The sequence below is a fragment of the Chrysochloris asiatica genome, unplaced genomic scaffold (genome assembly GCF_000296735.1).
Source record: "Chrysochloris asiatica unplaced genomic scaffold, ChrAsi1.0 scaffold00022, whole genome shotgun sequence".
NCBI lineage: Eukaryota > Metazoa > Chordata > Mammalia > Afrosoricida > Chrysochloridae > Chrysochloris > Chrysochloris asiatica.
The window spans coordinates 14398021-14413183 of record NW_006408540.1 but is presented as its reverse complement, the minus strand read 5'-3'; the positions used below and the strand labels follow the sequence as shown (position 1 = coordinate 14413183).

Sequence of the window (15163 nt, the reverse complement as noted above, 5' to 3'; positions counted from 1 at the left end):
GTTACAGCTTATTCAAATAAATTCTCCATCTTTTTAAGATTCTTTCAAATCTTTATTGTCTTTCTTGAACCCCTCAACCCCACATTTTAAAAATAATTTATTTTTGTTGTTGTTGTTGAAGATATGCACAGCAGAACATGCACCTGTTCAACCATTTCTACATGTGAGATTCAGCGACACTGGTCACATTCCTCAAGTTGTACAACTATCACACCTCCTTCTCCAAGTCATTCATCCCTCTGTAGCACACACTCCCTAAGCATCCTACTACCTACCCTTTGGAGTTGCTATTGTCAATGAGATCCTATATAGATGTTGTTGCTGTTGTTAATTGCCATCCAATTGATTCCGGCTCATAGCAACCCTATATAGGGTTCCCAAGGCTTTTCAAATCTGTGGGAGCAGAAATCCTCATCTTTTTTCTGTGGAGCAACAAGTGAGCTCAAACTGCCGACCTTGGGGTTTGTAGTTTAGTGCTGATCCCCAATGGTTCTTTTAAAAATTGTGATGCTCAAGCCCTGAGCTCCACTCTTGATAACCTCACTACTTGCTTTACAGGAAAACCAACCACCATAGGCTTTGTTCTCTAAATTACTGTTTTTTACCTCAAATGCTCTCCATCCATTCCCATTTTCTCTGCCTTCTCTTCACTCTTGGAAAAAGGCATGTCCTCTCCTTCTCCAGACTAAATCCTCTGACTGTGACTGATCTCCATACCTACCTTCTGACACCTCCACTCTGCTGCCGGAAAGTCCCCCAACACCTTTTCTCCTTCTCTAGACACTGCTTCTAGACTTCTCTTGTTCCTCACAGATCTTCGCAGGAATTGCTCTCCCAGCGGTGGCGGTGGCCACTGATGGTGACAGTCAAGGGTCATTCATCAGTCATCCCACTTCCAGAGTTGCTGTGGCTAGTGTCCTTCAGCTTGGTTGCTCAACCTCTTCCTGAATGTCTACGTGCCACTTCCCCAGAGCTGTCTGTGTTCTCCAACTACTGCTCACTCTGCATCTTCCTCAATTAGCCCTTCATCTTTCTTACAGCCCACAGAGAGGGAAACTCGCCCAGGGTGCCGCTGAGGGCTTTCCCTCATCTCTCTGGGGCAGTTGTGTGTTACAACATCTCAGACTCCGTGGAGCAGATTTCTACCCTCATGCCTCCTCCAGAACACAATTTCAGTCTGATGAAAATGAAACTCCTCATCCCCAAAGAACCCCACTTACCTTCTGATCTCCCATGTTTGCGTAATAACTAGTCATTTCAGCAGGGAATTTTCAAATTTCATTTTAAATATGAATGTTTTAGTTATGTTATGGGTTGGGGTTTTTTGCTCAGAAAACTCGAGGTAACCACCACTTACCACATGATTTCAGTATGTGTGTGTTGGGGAATGCATTCCAGCCTCCATATAGTTTATTTGTAAAAGAATGTGTCCCAATATGAAAGGAAGACATTTTCTTGCACTGATTTGCTTGCAGACACACCAGACACTCTCATAAGCGTTAAAAATACAAAGATCTTTGCCTTCAAATAACTCACCATTTAGAAAGGAACAGACATGAAACAAAGAAATGCATTTTCTTACACATGGGGTTGCTCTAAATCATAATCAATTCAAAGACAAGTGTTTTTTGTTTTGTTATGTTTTTACTGATAGAGCACCTAGAGTAGTGTTGTAGACACAGTTGTTGTGTGCCATCGAGTTGGTTCTGACTCATAGTGACCTTCTGGAGTGGCTGGTGGGTTTGAACTGCCAGTCTTGTAGTTAACAGTCCAATGCTGTCCCACACCAGGAGACCTATCTTGCTCACAAAACACTTGTGGATTGGTAATTGGTTAGTGGATTTCAGTGATTATATATATATCAGCTTTATTGAGATATAATTTACATGCCATACAATTAATCCATTAAAAGATATATTTCAGTAGTTATTAATATAGTCATAGGTATATGTGATCATCACCATGGTCAATTTTTATAATATTTTTATCACCTCGAGAGAAGCCCTGTACTCTTTAGCTATCACTCTCTCAGTCCCCTCTCCTGAAACTCCTGCAGCTCTGAATGACCACGAATCTACTTCTGTCTCTACAGATCTGCCTGTTCTGAACAACTTCCCTGAATGGAATGATGTAATACATTGTCTTTTGTGACTAGCTTCTTTCACTAAGCATAATGCTTTCAAGCATCATTGAAAGCATGTATCAGTACTTCATTCCTTCTTATGGCCAAATAATATTCCATCTGAGGAATATACCACATTTTGTTTATCCATTCATCAGTTGATGGACATTGAGGTTGTTTCTATTTTTGACTATTAAAAATTATACTGATCTGAAGAACACCCATACTTGCAGATAGTACTCATTTGACTCATCTGACTTCAGTGACTGGATGATCAGAACTCGACTAGAGGAAGAAAGAAGAGGGGGAAAAGTATAATCCACTACAATTTGATGAACTTGACCTATACTTATGGATGTAGTAGCTCAAAAGAGGGAACGAATCTTTACAGCAAGGATCATTCCCACCCCATCTGTACACAGGATTGACAGGGATTGGCAACTTAGACACTGGCTACCCAAATTGGGGGCGGCTACAAAGGCACAAAGTGACTAGCTTACAAGTTTTCAAGAAGGAGCCTAGTTCCAGAGGGTGTGAGGGAAGGTAGAATCTCCACTGAGTGGTTTCCAACCTGTCTAGACAGGGCTGCTGAAAGAAGATAGGGACTCTTGTGGTTCAGTAGTGAATAATTGTTATCAGGACTAATTGTGAATTTTGCAAATGTAAAGGTAGACATTTTGTAACAAAAGGAGGGGAGTGGTTGACTTTGCAGTCCAGGAGCGGAGGTCCTGGGACCATCAAGGCAGAAAAGTGGAGCGCTGGAACGTATCCAGAAAAGCAGAAACACCAGAGGTGGAGGTAGAGACAATGATGTGGAGAGATGGAGCAGCTGAGGACTCAGGACTCAAAGAGGGAGAGGAGGGGCTGTGTGCTGGCTGTCGGTGGGAGGGGGTGGTCTGGCTTGCAGGGTATATATACCCTTTGGTTATTTGAATGGTTATATATTCCTGAGTGCTTCAGTGTACATCCAAAAAAAAAAAAAAGAGGGATTGGAAGCAAATGCTGTTGAATGATGATGCATGGAGGGGATTGTAATCATTGCAATGAAATGAAACACGATAAGATGAATGTAGAGCTGATGTTCTCCCATGTAAACCATCACTCAATCCACAATAAAAACTTTTTAAAAATTATACTGATCTGAACATTTGTATACAAGTTTTTATGTGGCGTTGTAGGCAATATTTCCATTTCTCTTGGATATACACGAAGGAGTGGAATTGCTTCATCATATGGTAACTCTCTGTTTTATCATTTGAAGAACTGCCAGACTGCTTTCCAAATAAAAAAAATTCAAACCTTGATTTTCAATATTGAAGGATTCTCTGGGCAAAATATTGAATGATGCAAAAAGCATCAAAAGAAGATAGATGGAATACCCAGATTCACTGAACCAAGAAGAAATGGTTGATGTTCAACCATTTCAAGAGGTAGCATATGTTCAAGAGCCAATGCTACTGAAAGAAAAAGTTCAAAGTACACTGAAGATATCAGCAAAGAACAAAGCTCCAGGAATTGATGAAATACAAATTGAAATCTTTCAACAAGCTGATGCAGCACTGGAGGAACTCACTCATCTATTCCAAACAATTTGGAAGAGAGCTACCTGGCCAACTGATTGAAAGAGATCTATATTTGTGCCCATTCCTAAGAGAGGTGGCCAAGTGGAATGTGGAACTCATCAGACAATATGATTAATCTCACGTGCAAGAAAAATTTTGCTGGAGATCATTTAAAAATTGCTACAGCAGTACATTGACAGGGAACTGCTAAAGGTTCAAGCTGGATTCAGAAAAAATGTGGAAGTAGAGCTGTCATTACTGGTGTCAGATGGATGTTGGCTGAAATCAGAGAATATCAGAATGATGTTTTCCTGTGCTTTATCAATTACTAAAAGACTTTTGACTGTGTGGATCATCACAAGCTATGGATAACATTGCAAAGAATGGATATTGTAGTATACTTAATTGTGCTCGTGAGGAACCTCTACATAGACAAACAGGCAATTGTTCAAACAGAATAATGGTTTAAAATCAGGAAAGGTATGCACCAGGATTGTATTCTTTCACCATACTTATTCAATCTGTATACTGAGCAAATAATCAAAGAAGATGGAGTATATGAAGAAGAACATGACATTAGGTTTGGAAGAAGACTCATTAACAACTGGTAATATGCAAATGGTACAACTTTGCTTGCTGAAAGCAAAGAGGACTTAAAATACTTACTGATCAAGGTCAAATACTACCGCTTTCAGTATGGATGGCATCTCAATGTAAAGAAAACAAAAATCCTTACCACAGGACCAATCAATAACACCCATGCAAATGGAGAAAAGATTGAATTTGCCAAGACTTTATTTTTCTTGAATCCACTATTAACATTCAACTAGCAGTCAAGAAATCAAATGACACATTGCAGTAGGCAAATCTGCTGCACAAGACATTTTTAAAGTGTTCAAGAGCAAAGATGTCAGCTTGAGGACTAAGGTGCGCCTCATCCAAGCCATGGTATTTCAATAACCTCACATGCATGTGGAAGTTGGACAATGAATAAGGAACAACAATAACATAGAACAGTGATTTTGCCAGTGGCTCAGGACAGGGCAGTGTTTGGTTCTGTTGTACTTAGGGTCTCTATGAGCCTGAACCTACTCAACAACACTTTACAACAACAACAAAAGCAACTCTTCAATCTGAAATTGATCAAACATGAGACCAAGATGCATGGATAACTACTGGTAATTAGAATGTGAATATGGGAAATAAAGAGAAAGAATCAGTAACTGGAAAATATGGCCTTGGTAATAAAAACAATGCTGGAGATCACCTGACAGAATGTTGCAAACACAATGACTTACTACACCAAATGTAGTACAAAGGAATCAAATCAACTAAAACTGTGTGAAGAGACAATGGAGAAGCTCAATATTATCTGCCAAAATAAGGCTGGGGAAGACTGCAGAACAGACCATCAGTTGTTCATATGCAAGTTCAGACGAAAACTGAAGAAAATTAAAGCAAGTACACAAGAGTCAAAATATGACCTTAAATATATCCCACATGAATTTAGGGACATGTCAAGAACAAATTTGGTGCATTATAGACTAACTACCGAAAACCAGAAGAGTTATGGTGTGACATCAAGAACATCATCCCAAAAGAAAGCAAAAGGACATTAAACCTACGGGAAAGAAAAAAAAGACCAAAATGGATTTCAGAAGAAATTCTGAGACGTGCCCTTTAATGTAGAGAAACCAGAGCAACTGGGGAAAAAATGATGAAGTAAAAGCTGAATAGAAAATGTCAACGGGCAGCTCAAGAGACAAAGTAAAGTATTATAATGAAAGACCTGGAATTAGAAAACCAAAAGAGAAGACCATGCTTAGCATTTCTCAAGCTAAAAAAAACGAAGAAAATATTTAAACCTGGGACTTTTAGAAAGATAGCTCTACAGACCATCTACAACAAAGATATTGTTGTTGTTGTTAAGTGCCATCGAGTCGATTCCAACCCATAGCGACCCTTTATAGGGTTTCCGAGGAGCAGCTGGTGATCTTGAACCACCGACCTTGCAGTTCAAACAACTTTGCAGTCTGACACATTAGCCCACAGTGCCACACCAGGTACTAGATATCAAATGAAACACAGTGGGCAATCCTGGAACCCTGAACTTTAGAGAAGTGGACTAAATACCTACGGGAGGAGAAGCTGAGCAGGGGTGGCAAAAGAAAAAGACTGACTGATGAGCAGACTGCCAGTCAGACACAGCACGGCCATCTTGAACTTTTTCAAACAGCTTTGGAGAGACAGAAAGATGGCGGCCTGATGGCACAGATTCACCCAGATGATGGAAAGATGTGATTTCTTCTTTTTCCCATCATTCCCCAGTATAACAGAGGTGGGTCTGGCCCCCATCCTCATCTACTCCCAGTGCAGACCCTGCTCTCCAAGAGTTCTGTGCCATGAGGTTTGAGTCAGTGTGAGCCATGGTATTTTCAATAGCCTCATATGAATGTGAAAGTTGGACAATGAATAAGGAAGACCTTAGAAGAATCAATCCATTTGAGTTATGGTGTTGGCAAAAAATATTTAGTACCATGGACTGCCAGAACACTAAACAAATCTGTCTTGGGAGAAGAAGAGCCAGAGTGCTCCTTAGAAGCAAGGAGAGTGAGACTTCATTTCAAGTACTTGGGACATGTTGTCAGGAATGACCAGTCCCTGAAAAAGGACATCATGCTTGGTGGAACATCAGTAAAAAAGAGAAAGCCCCGTAATGACATGAATTGACACACTGGCAGCAACAATGGGCTTAAACATGCCAACAATTGTAAGGATGGCCCAGGACTGGGCAGTGTTATGTTTTGTATAGGGTTGCTATGAGTTGGAACTGATTGGATGGCACCTAACAACAACAACAACAACAACAGTGTATATGAATAGGCATCTCATTGTGCTTTTGATTTGTATTTCCTTAACAACCTAGTGGAGTTCTGGCATGGCGCTGTGGGTTAATGCATCAGACTGCAAAGCTGTTTGAACTGCAAGGTTGGTGGTCAAAGCTGCTCCTCAGAAACTCTATACAAGGTCGCTGTGGGTCAGAACCAACTCGACAGCAATTAACAACAACAATCTAGTGATGCCAAGCATCTTTTCATGTGTGTATTGGCCATTTGTTTATCATCTTCGAAAAATATCTATTTAGATTACTTGCCCATTTTTTAAACTGGATTATTTATCTTTTTATTATTGAGTTGTTAGAATTACTTATATGTTGTGACTATAAGTCCCTTACCAGATACATGATTTGCAAATATTTTCCTCATATGAAGCTTGTCATTTTCATTTTCTTGATAGTGTCCTCTGAAGCACAAAAGTACTTAATTTGATAAAGACCGATATATCTTTATTCCTCAGGCTTTTTGTGTCTAATCATTTGCCACTGAGTTCTGTTTTCTTCTAAGAGTTTTATTGATTTAACTCTGACATTTAGTTTTTTGTTTTTTTTTGGTTTATTTTTTTTTTATATGGTGAGAGGTAGGGATCCAACTTCATTCTTTTGTTTGTGGATATGCCATTGTCCTTGCACTATTTGTTGAAAAGACCCATTGAATGTTCTCGATACCTTTGTCAAAAATAAGTTGACCATAAACACACACATGATTTTACTTCTGGAATTTCAGTTCTATTCCACTGGTGTATGTGTTTATCCTTGTGGCACTCGCATAGTATCTTGATTACTGTTGAAGGTTTGAGGAAGTGTGACTCCTCTCACTTAATTCATTTTCAAAATGGTTTTGACTATTTTGACTAGTCCCTTACAATTCCATAGTTCTTTTAGAATCAGTTTGTCAATTTCTACAAAGACATCATCAGCTATGATCTGATAGGGATTACTTTGAATCTATCGCTCAATTTGGGTAGTCTGACATCATAACAATATTATACCATCTGATCTATGATTATAGGATGTTTATTCCAATTTGATTTAGATCTTCTTTGATGTCTATCAGCATTATTTTGTCATTTTCAGAGTGTATGTTTTACACCTTTTGTTAAATTTATTTATAAATATTCTTTCTGATGCTGTTTTCTTTTCAGATTGTCCATTACAAGCAGATAAAAATATAATTGATTTTTGTATATTGATTTTATATCCTGAAACCAGGTTAAACTTTTTTCTTACTACTAATATTTCCTTAGTGGATTCCTTTGGTTTCTCTATAGACAAGATCATGGATATATATTGTCTACAAGCAGATAGCTTTACTTCTTCCTTTCCAATCTGGATACCTTCTATACCTCTTTCTTGCCTATTTTTCCTGCCTAAAACCTCTAGTACAATATTGATAGAGATGACAAGAATGGATATCCTTATCTTGTTCCTTATAGTAGGGAGAAAGTAGCCAGTCTTTCACCTTTAAGTCTGAGATTACTGTGGAGTCTTCATAAATGCCCCTCATCAAGTTGAGGAAATTCGCTTTTATTTTTTATTTATTCAGTGTTATCATGAAAGGCTGTTGACTTTTTGTCAAATACTTTTTCTGCATGTATTGATATGATCATGTGATTTTTATTTTTAATCTATTGATGGGATGTATTGCATTAATGGAGTCCTGGTGTGGTGCTATGGGTTAATGAGCTGGACTGCAAAGTCGTTTGAATCATAAGGTCAGAGGTTCAAGCTCACCAGTCATTCCTTGGAAACCTTATATAGGGTTGCTGTGGGTTGAAATAGACTCAACAGCATTTAACAACAATAACAACAGCATTGCATTAATAGATATCTGGGTGCTAAACCGACCTTGCCTTCTTGTGATAAATCCCACTTGACCCTGGTATATAATTCTTTATATATAAGTTGCTGGGTTTGACTTACTGATAATTTGTTGAGTGTTTTTCATCCATATATAACAGAAATAATAGTCTATAGTTCTCTTGTGGTGACTTTCTTTGGTTTCTTATGACAGTATTATTGGCCTCACTGAATGTGTTGGGAAGTGTTCCCTCCTCTTTTCTTATTTGAAAGAGTATTTTTTTAAAAATGGCATTGATCCTTCTTTAAATAGTTGGTAAAATTCAGTAGTTAAGCCACTTAGTCCTGGGCTTTTCTTTGTGGATCGTAGTTTTGATTACTAACTCAATCTCTTCACTTATTACAGGTCTAGCCAGATTTTCTATTTCTTCTTTAGTAAGTGTGATAGTTAAGGTTTTGTGTCAAGTTGGCTGAGTCAGGATTCTCGGTGGTTTGGCAGTTAATGTATGGTTATCACACCTATGATGAGGTCTGAGAGAACGCATTCATTGCCCCATGATGTGATCTGATGGGATCATCCGTGATCTGATGTCATTATCTTGGTGGTGGTGGTGTAGTTAGGTTCCAACTCATAGTGACCCTGTGCATAACAGATCAAAACACTGACCAGTCCTGCACCAGCCTTACAATTGTGCTTGAGCCCATTGCTGCTGCCACTGTGCCAAGTCATCTCCTTGGGGATCTTCCTCTTTTTCATTGACCTTCCACTTTACCAAGAATGCTGTCTTTCGCCAATCCTGATGCCATGTTCTTCTTCATATAATCCAGCTTCTGAGATTATTTGCTCAAAATATAGATTGAATAGATATGGTGAAAGAATACAACCCTGGCGCACACTTTTCCTGATTTTAAACAATTCGGCGTCCCAAAATTACTGCCTTTTGGTCTGTATAGCATACGTATTGTAAATTCTCACTTCTCTGATGTTAATGAGGCCAGATGCAATCTGGTTGTACCTTGAATCAATGTCTTTTTAGATATAAAAGGAGAGAGAAGTGAGCAGAGAAGGAGGGACCTTCTACCACCAAGAAAGGAGAGCTGGGAGTGGAGTGCTTTGGACCCGGGCCCCTGAACTCTGAAGCTCCTTGTTGTTGTTGTTAAGTGCCATGGAGTCTATTCCAACTCATAGCAAACCTTGTAGAGTTTCCGAGGAGCAGCTGGTGGGTTTGAACTGCCAGCCTTGTGGTTCGCAGTCCAGTGCTGATCCTACAGTGCCACGCCAGAGATCCGTGAGCCTCCTGGATCCAGGGAAAGATTGATATCAAGACTCATGGAGACCTCCAAGGAATGCTGGGCCTACAGATACTGAAAGGAGGCAAGGACCTTTCCTCAGAGCCGGTGTTCTGAATTCAAGACTTCTGTCCCCCCAAATTATGAGAAAATAATTTCTGCTTGTTAAAGCCATCCACTTGTTGTATTTCTGTTACAACAGCACTAGAGAACTCAGACAGACACTTGCAAAAGTTTGTATTTTTCAAGGAATTTGTGCATTTTATCTAAGTTGTTTAATTTAATGCCATATAATTATTGATAGTGGTAGTGATGGCATGCCACCAAGTCGGTTCCAACTCACAGCGTACCTGTATAGAGTTTCCAAAGCCGTAAATCTTTACAGGAGCAGAAAGCTTCAGCTTTTTCCTGCAGAGCAACTGGTAGATTCGAACAACTGACCTTGCAGTTAGCAGCCCAGCTCATAATCAATCCACTACGCTACCAGGGCTCCTTAATTATTGATAGAAATCCTTTCATTTCTGGGAGGATGGTCAGAGGTCTGGGCAGGCTCAATTCTGGTCTCAGCTTAAGGTGTCACAATTCAAAATCAGGATGTTGACTGAGCTGAATTCTCAGCAGAGGCTCTTAAAAACCTGCTTCTGGGCTTATTCAGGTTGTTGGCTGCATTTGGTTCTTGTGGTTGTAGGACTGAGGCCCCTGTGTCTTTGCTGGTTTTCAGGCAGGAGTCACTCAACTCCTAGAAGCTGTTCTCAAGTCCTTGCCCCAAGGTCCTCTCCATCCTAACCATGAACAGCCTCACTCATGTTGAGCTCCCTTCATGTTTCAAATCTCTCTGTCTTTCTTTTCTGTTACCAGCCTAAAAGATCCTCCTTGATTTTCAAGAGCTTATGTGAATAATTTAGGTCTACACAGATACTGAGGTCCTGGTGTGGCACTGTGGAATAATGCACTGGACCACAAGGTCAGTTTGAACTGCAAGGTCAGTGACCCTATACAGGGTCACTCTGAGTCGGTACTGACTCCATGGCACTTAACAACACACAGATAATGTGCCTTTTGAATAACTCAAGGCAATCGATTTGTAGCCTTAATTACATCTTCAAAATCACATGAGTGATACCCCATCATATTTACAGGACCTACGCACACTTAGGAGTCCTGGTGTGGTGCTGGAAGATAAGCACTGGACTGCTAACCACAAGGTTAGCAGTTCAAACCCACCAGCCACTCCTTGGAAACCCTATGCAGGGTCACTATGAGTCAGAACCGACTCCTTGGCACTTAACAATAACTCACTTAAAGGGGAGAAGGTTACCTAGAGCATATACATCAGGGGACAGGAATCTTGGGAGTCATCTAAGAATTCTGCATACCTCTATATACGTATATGTAATTTATAAAACAAAAAGTGTCTCCTGAAAGTTAGGGTTGGAAATCTAATCTTAGCAACCATTAAAGCCCTCAGCACACTCCTTCCTCCCTCCTGCTGGAGAGCGCGGATCACACAAGAGGATACATCAGAAATGAATGACCCTAAAATTTGTTTACCATTGTGAAAAGGCAAACAGCCATCACTCTGCACTTCTTGTGGCTGTTTGCTTGGCATAGTTGAGCAAAAGCAGCCCAGATCTTTTCAAGTACATTGGTCCAATGACAATTATTGAGTGGAATCTAACTCTGATTTTGTTGTTCATAGTATGACGTCATTGGACACTCTGGAGATGGATACAAGATTAGCCTAGTTCCAATGAACAAAATCCCGAAGGACAACAAACAAAGACTAGACATTCTGAAGGTAAAGTCACTCAATCACCTCCATATTCTGAAAACTTGTATCAGATTAGATAGCGCATCTCCTGGACACTGAAAAAGATCCACTGAAGAAGCAGCAGATAGAGGAAAGAGAAAGACTTTCTATCTTGCAAACATTCAAGCATTAAACTGAGAAAACACCCATCATGCCTAAGTACTTTTCTCTATTATATGCAATTTAATATTTGTTCACTAAATATTTTTGATTACTCAGTGTGGTATCCAGATTCTACAACATAGGTCCCTTCCTATGTCCTATACAATTCTTTTCATCCCATAGATGTTCCAATAAAAGGAAAAAATGATTCTTTCAGGTCCTGTCTAGCCCCCAAATTTAGTTTCTCAGCACTTTTCCTATAATAGAATGAATTTCTTATACTTAGATCTGCAACAAACATACCATAATTGTAAAGGAAGTCTTCTCCACTGCTGTTGATATGAACACTGTGTTTAATAATATAAACTGTGTGTTGGAACTTCAAGTCATGTTCGTATTTTTCTCCTGAGCCATCTCTGTCCTCCAGTAGTTATACCAAGTCTTAGGAAAGAAAGTCCAAAGTATTGCTACTAGGGCTCCAATTCATACAAGCATGGGTTTATTCCCAACAAGGTATGTTTAAACAGGTCTCTGTAATCAGTGGAGGCTGCAAACAAGTTCTCTTAGTCTTAGAGAACTTAGTCTCATTAGGTCTTAGTCTCATTAGGGTCTGAAAAAAGGTGTATAATCAAAGCTGTGGGTCTCAAAGAGGCCAGTTAAATTCAAGGCAAGAGGTCAGTTTAGAAGGTTATGGCAAATGTTTGGGAGATTATCAAAGGGATAACCTTGGTAGATTTTCTCAAAGGACACAGGATGATCACGGGGACTTATTAGGAAGATGTTTTAAGAAAATTGAAAACTACATTGATGAGAAAGTTGTGCTGAAGAATTTATTAATTTTTTTTTTCCATCACAAGGGCGGTCCTATAGAAATTTCCTTGGGAAACCTTACCCCATCCACCCTGCAATCCTGACCTTGGCCCCCATCAGACTTCATTTTGTTCCCCAAACTCAAAGAACATTGAGAAATACCACAGTTTAAATCCTTCCTTTGAGAATGCTTCAACTGCCACTTTGGCGTGTTGTAAATCCTAGTGCAGATTTCCTCAGGGAAGGCTTAGAGAGGGCAAATGCCACCTTCAGAAATATACAGACCTAGATGGAGGACATGCTGGAAAACAGTAGCTTCATATTTTCTTATTTTTGTTTAATGAAGGTTTCCATGATTTTTTTGATTATCCTCATGTGTTTTCTCAAAATTTCTCACTCTGAGTGGCAGCTTGAATTTAAAAATATGTACCAGCGGTGATAGTTTAGGAGTGCTTCCTGTTCTAATGAAAGTCTACACTAAGTACAAATATCACCACATACGTCACGCTACTGTGCAAATTAAATAGAGGTCATTCAGAGACTTGCTCTTCATGTGTAACTGTTGCTATTTGTGTATTCTCATGGTCAACAGAAAAATTGTCATGTTTCCTAAAAAGTTTCTCAACCATGGCTTTTGTGCCCCCAGACAATGCATGCGCATGCTCAGTTCTGCATGAGTGGGGACCACACACTTGAGGGGACAGAACATGCCATCAAGGAAATCACTAAAGAAGAGGCTGACGAATACTTTGTCATCGTCTTGAGTGACGCAAATCTGTCAAGATATGGGATACACCCTGACAGATTTGCCCAAATCCTGACAAGCAACCCACAAGTAAATGCGTTTGCCATTTTTATTGGCTCCTTAGGTGATCAAGCAACCAGGTAAGTGTCCTTTCAGGGTGTGATATCCACAGATACAAGGGGTGGGGATGTTTGGGAAAATGGAGGAGAAACTGGAACCGTTGCCACTTCCTCAAGTTGAGAGGATCTGATGGGTTAGTTTATGGCTGAATGAACAGTAATCATTTTCAATTTGTTAGTTTTCCTTTATATTTAAACCAGCAATAAAACAAACAACTAAATTGATTTGTCCACTAACAAATTTGATACACCTGGTACTTTAGATCAAGTTCCTGAACTCAGTTCTAAGTAGTCCATGGTCCAATCACATTCAAAGTAGCGAATGTCTACTCTTTTACTATATTAAGAGATGGTGTGTGTGTGTGTGTGTGTCCTTTCTTACCGGGAGACAGGCTTACTTTGAGACAATGTAAAACAGTATATACACACCATTAGGGATATTCTAAAAGAGATCTGGAAACACTTTCATTACTCAGACACATGACATTTATCTTTTGGAATTACAGACAGAAAGAGCTCGTGGATTTTCTCTGCATAAGATAACTGTAAGAATCAGAAAACACAGTGAAAGTAAAACTCTTTAAAAAAAAAAAAAAAAGTCCCCTGCCTAAACCACCAAAGGCCACGAGCCTTTGTATTATTCCCTCTCTTTTACCTGTTATAATTTATGGTTTAGAGTCCTGTAAAGGGACTGTGAAGTCCTTGTATGGTGCTGAGGGTCAATGCCCTGGACTGCAATGCCAATTTGAACCACAAGGCCAGTGGTTCAAGCTCACCAGCTGCTCCTTGGAAACCCTATACAGGGTCGGTACCTATGGGTGGGAGCACAACAAGGGGACTAGGAATTTTTTTTCATTTCCAAAATGCTTAACCATCCTCTTCCCCTTGCTTCAGGGCTGCAGAGTCAGGTTAAGAGCTTACTTAACATCATGTCATTCCGGTAGCTTTATTACAAACTGACTTTGCCTTTTTCCCAGTCCTCATGAATTAGCCTCTTCTGGAACCTCGGTGTCCTTGAGAACTCCAACCCAATCTTCTCTGCCCGGATTTCCTCAGCACCAGCCCAGGCCTAGGCAGATAGATGGCAAGCTCAGTGAATGTTAGTTGCACTGAAATGGCTGTTTTGTCTTTCTAGCGAACAGATCCTGTTTGCATACTTAAGAAAGCACAATAATACCCTTGTGGTTTCCTAGGGAAGTGGTCCAACACCCACTGGCAGAAGATAGATTGCAGAATTAGCTGGTCTACCGGGTATGCCAAATGTATGATAGGACACAGGATGGTGGACTTTTATTAAATGTCATTTCAAAACCAAACTTTGTTGGCACAATGAAAGGAGGCGTTCTTTTAGACAGAACTGTGTCTTGCAGCTATATTGCCTTCAGAAATGGCCCTTTGTTCCAAATGATAAATTGGCATTTCAAAAATTACCATAAGCCTATGTAACCTCAGTGTCATTGAAGCAGCAATTGGATAATACAGATTGCATGCCATATTGTGTAATGTGGAAAAAGAAAACAGGAATTTAAGAGAGAGAGACCCACTTGGAGTTTCGCGGGCAACCTTTTTGGAAGCCTGTTTTGTGCGGAAGGTAAAGCACTCAGAAGTGTAGTGTGAAGCTAACACGTTCACTAGGCCAAGGTGAGCTCATCCCAGATTGGTCCCTGGGCACTGTCCTACCCAGGAAATACAAAACACCAGGAAACGGCAGCCTGAAAAGGGAGAGAAATCTTTTCACATTGACTGATTTTCTCTCTGAAGAGATCCTTCCTTCAGTTCAATTTTCAACGAGTCCCCTCCCACTGCTCTTCCTAGCCTTCCGTTGCCTAGTGACAGCAAGGTATTAGAAAGTGAAAACTTCCTGTCCAATGAAACCACTCGGAGGACGCTGTGGTTTGCGGGGGGGG

General features: G+C 40.0%; 1 protein-coding gene across 1 annotated transcript in view; it reads left to right on the top strand.

Moving 5' to 3' along the window:
- VWA8 (von Willebrand factor A domain containing 8) overlaps positions 1-15163 on the top strand; it is a 518389-nt gene that overhangs the window by 502955 nt on the left and 271 nt on the right. Inside the window, exons 43-44 of the mRNA XM_006837608.1 lie at positions 11370-11468; positions 13039-13277. Coding sequence (XP_006837671.1) covers positions 11370-11468; positions 13039-13277 — 338 coding nt within the window. The remainder of the gene's footprint in view (positions 1-11369; positions 11469-13038; positions 13278-15163) is intronic.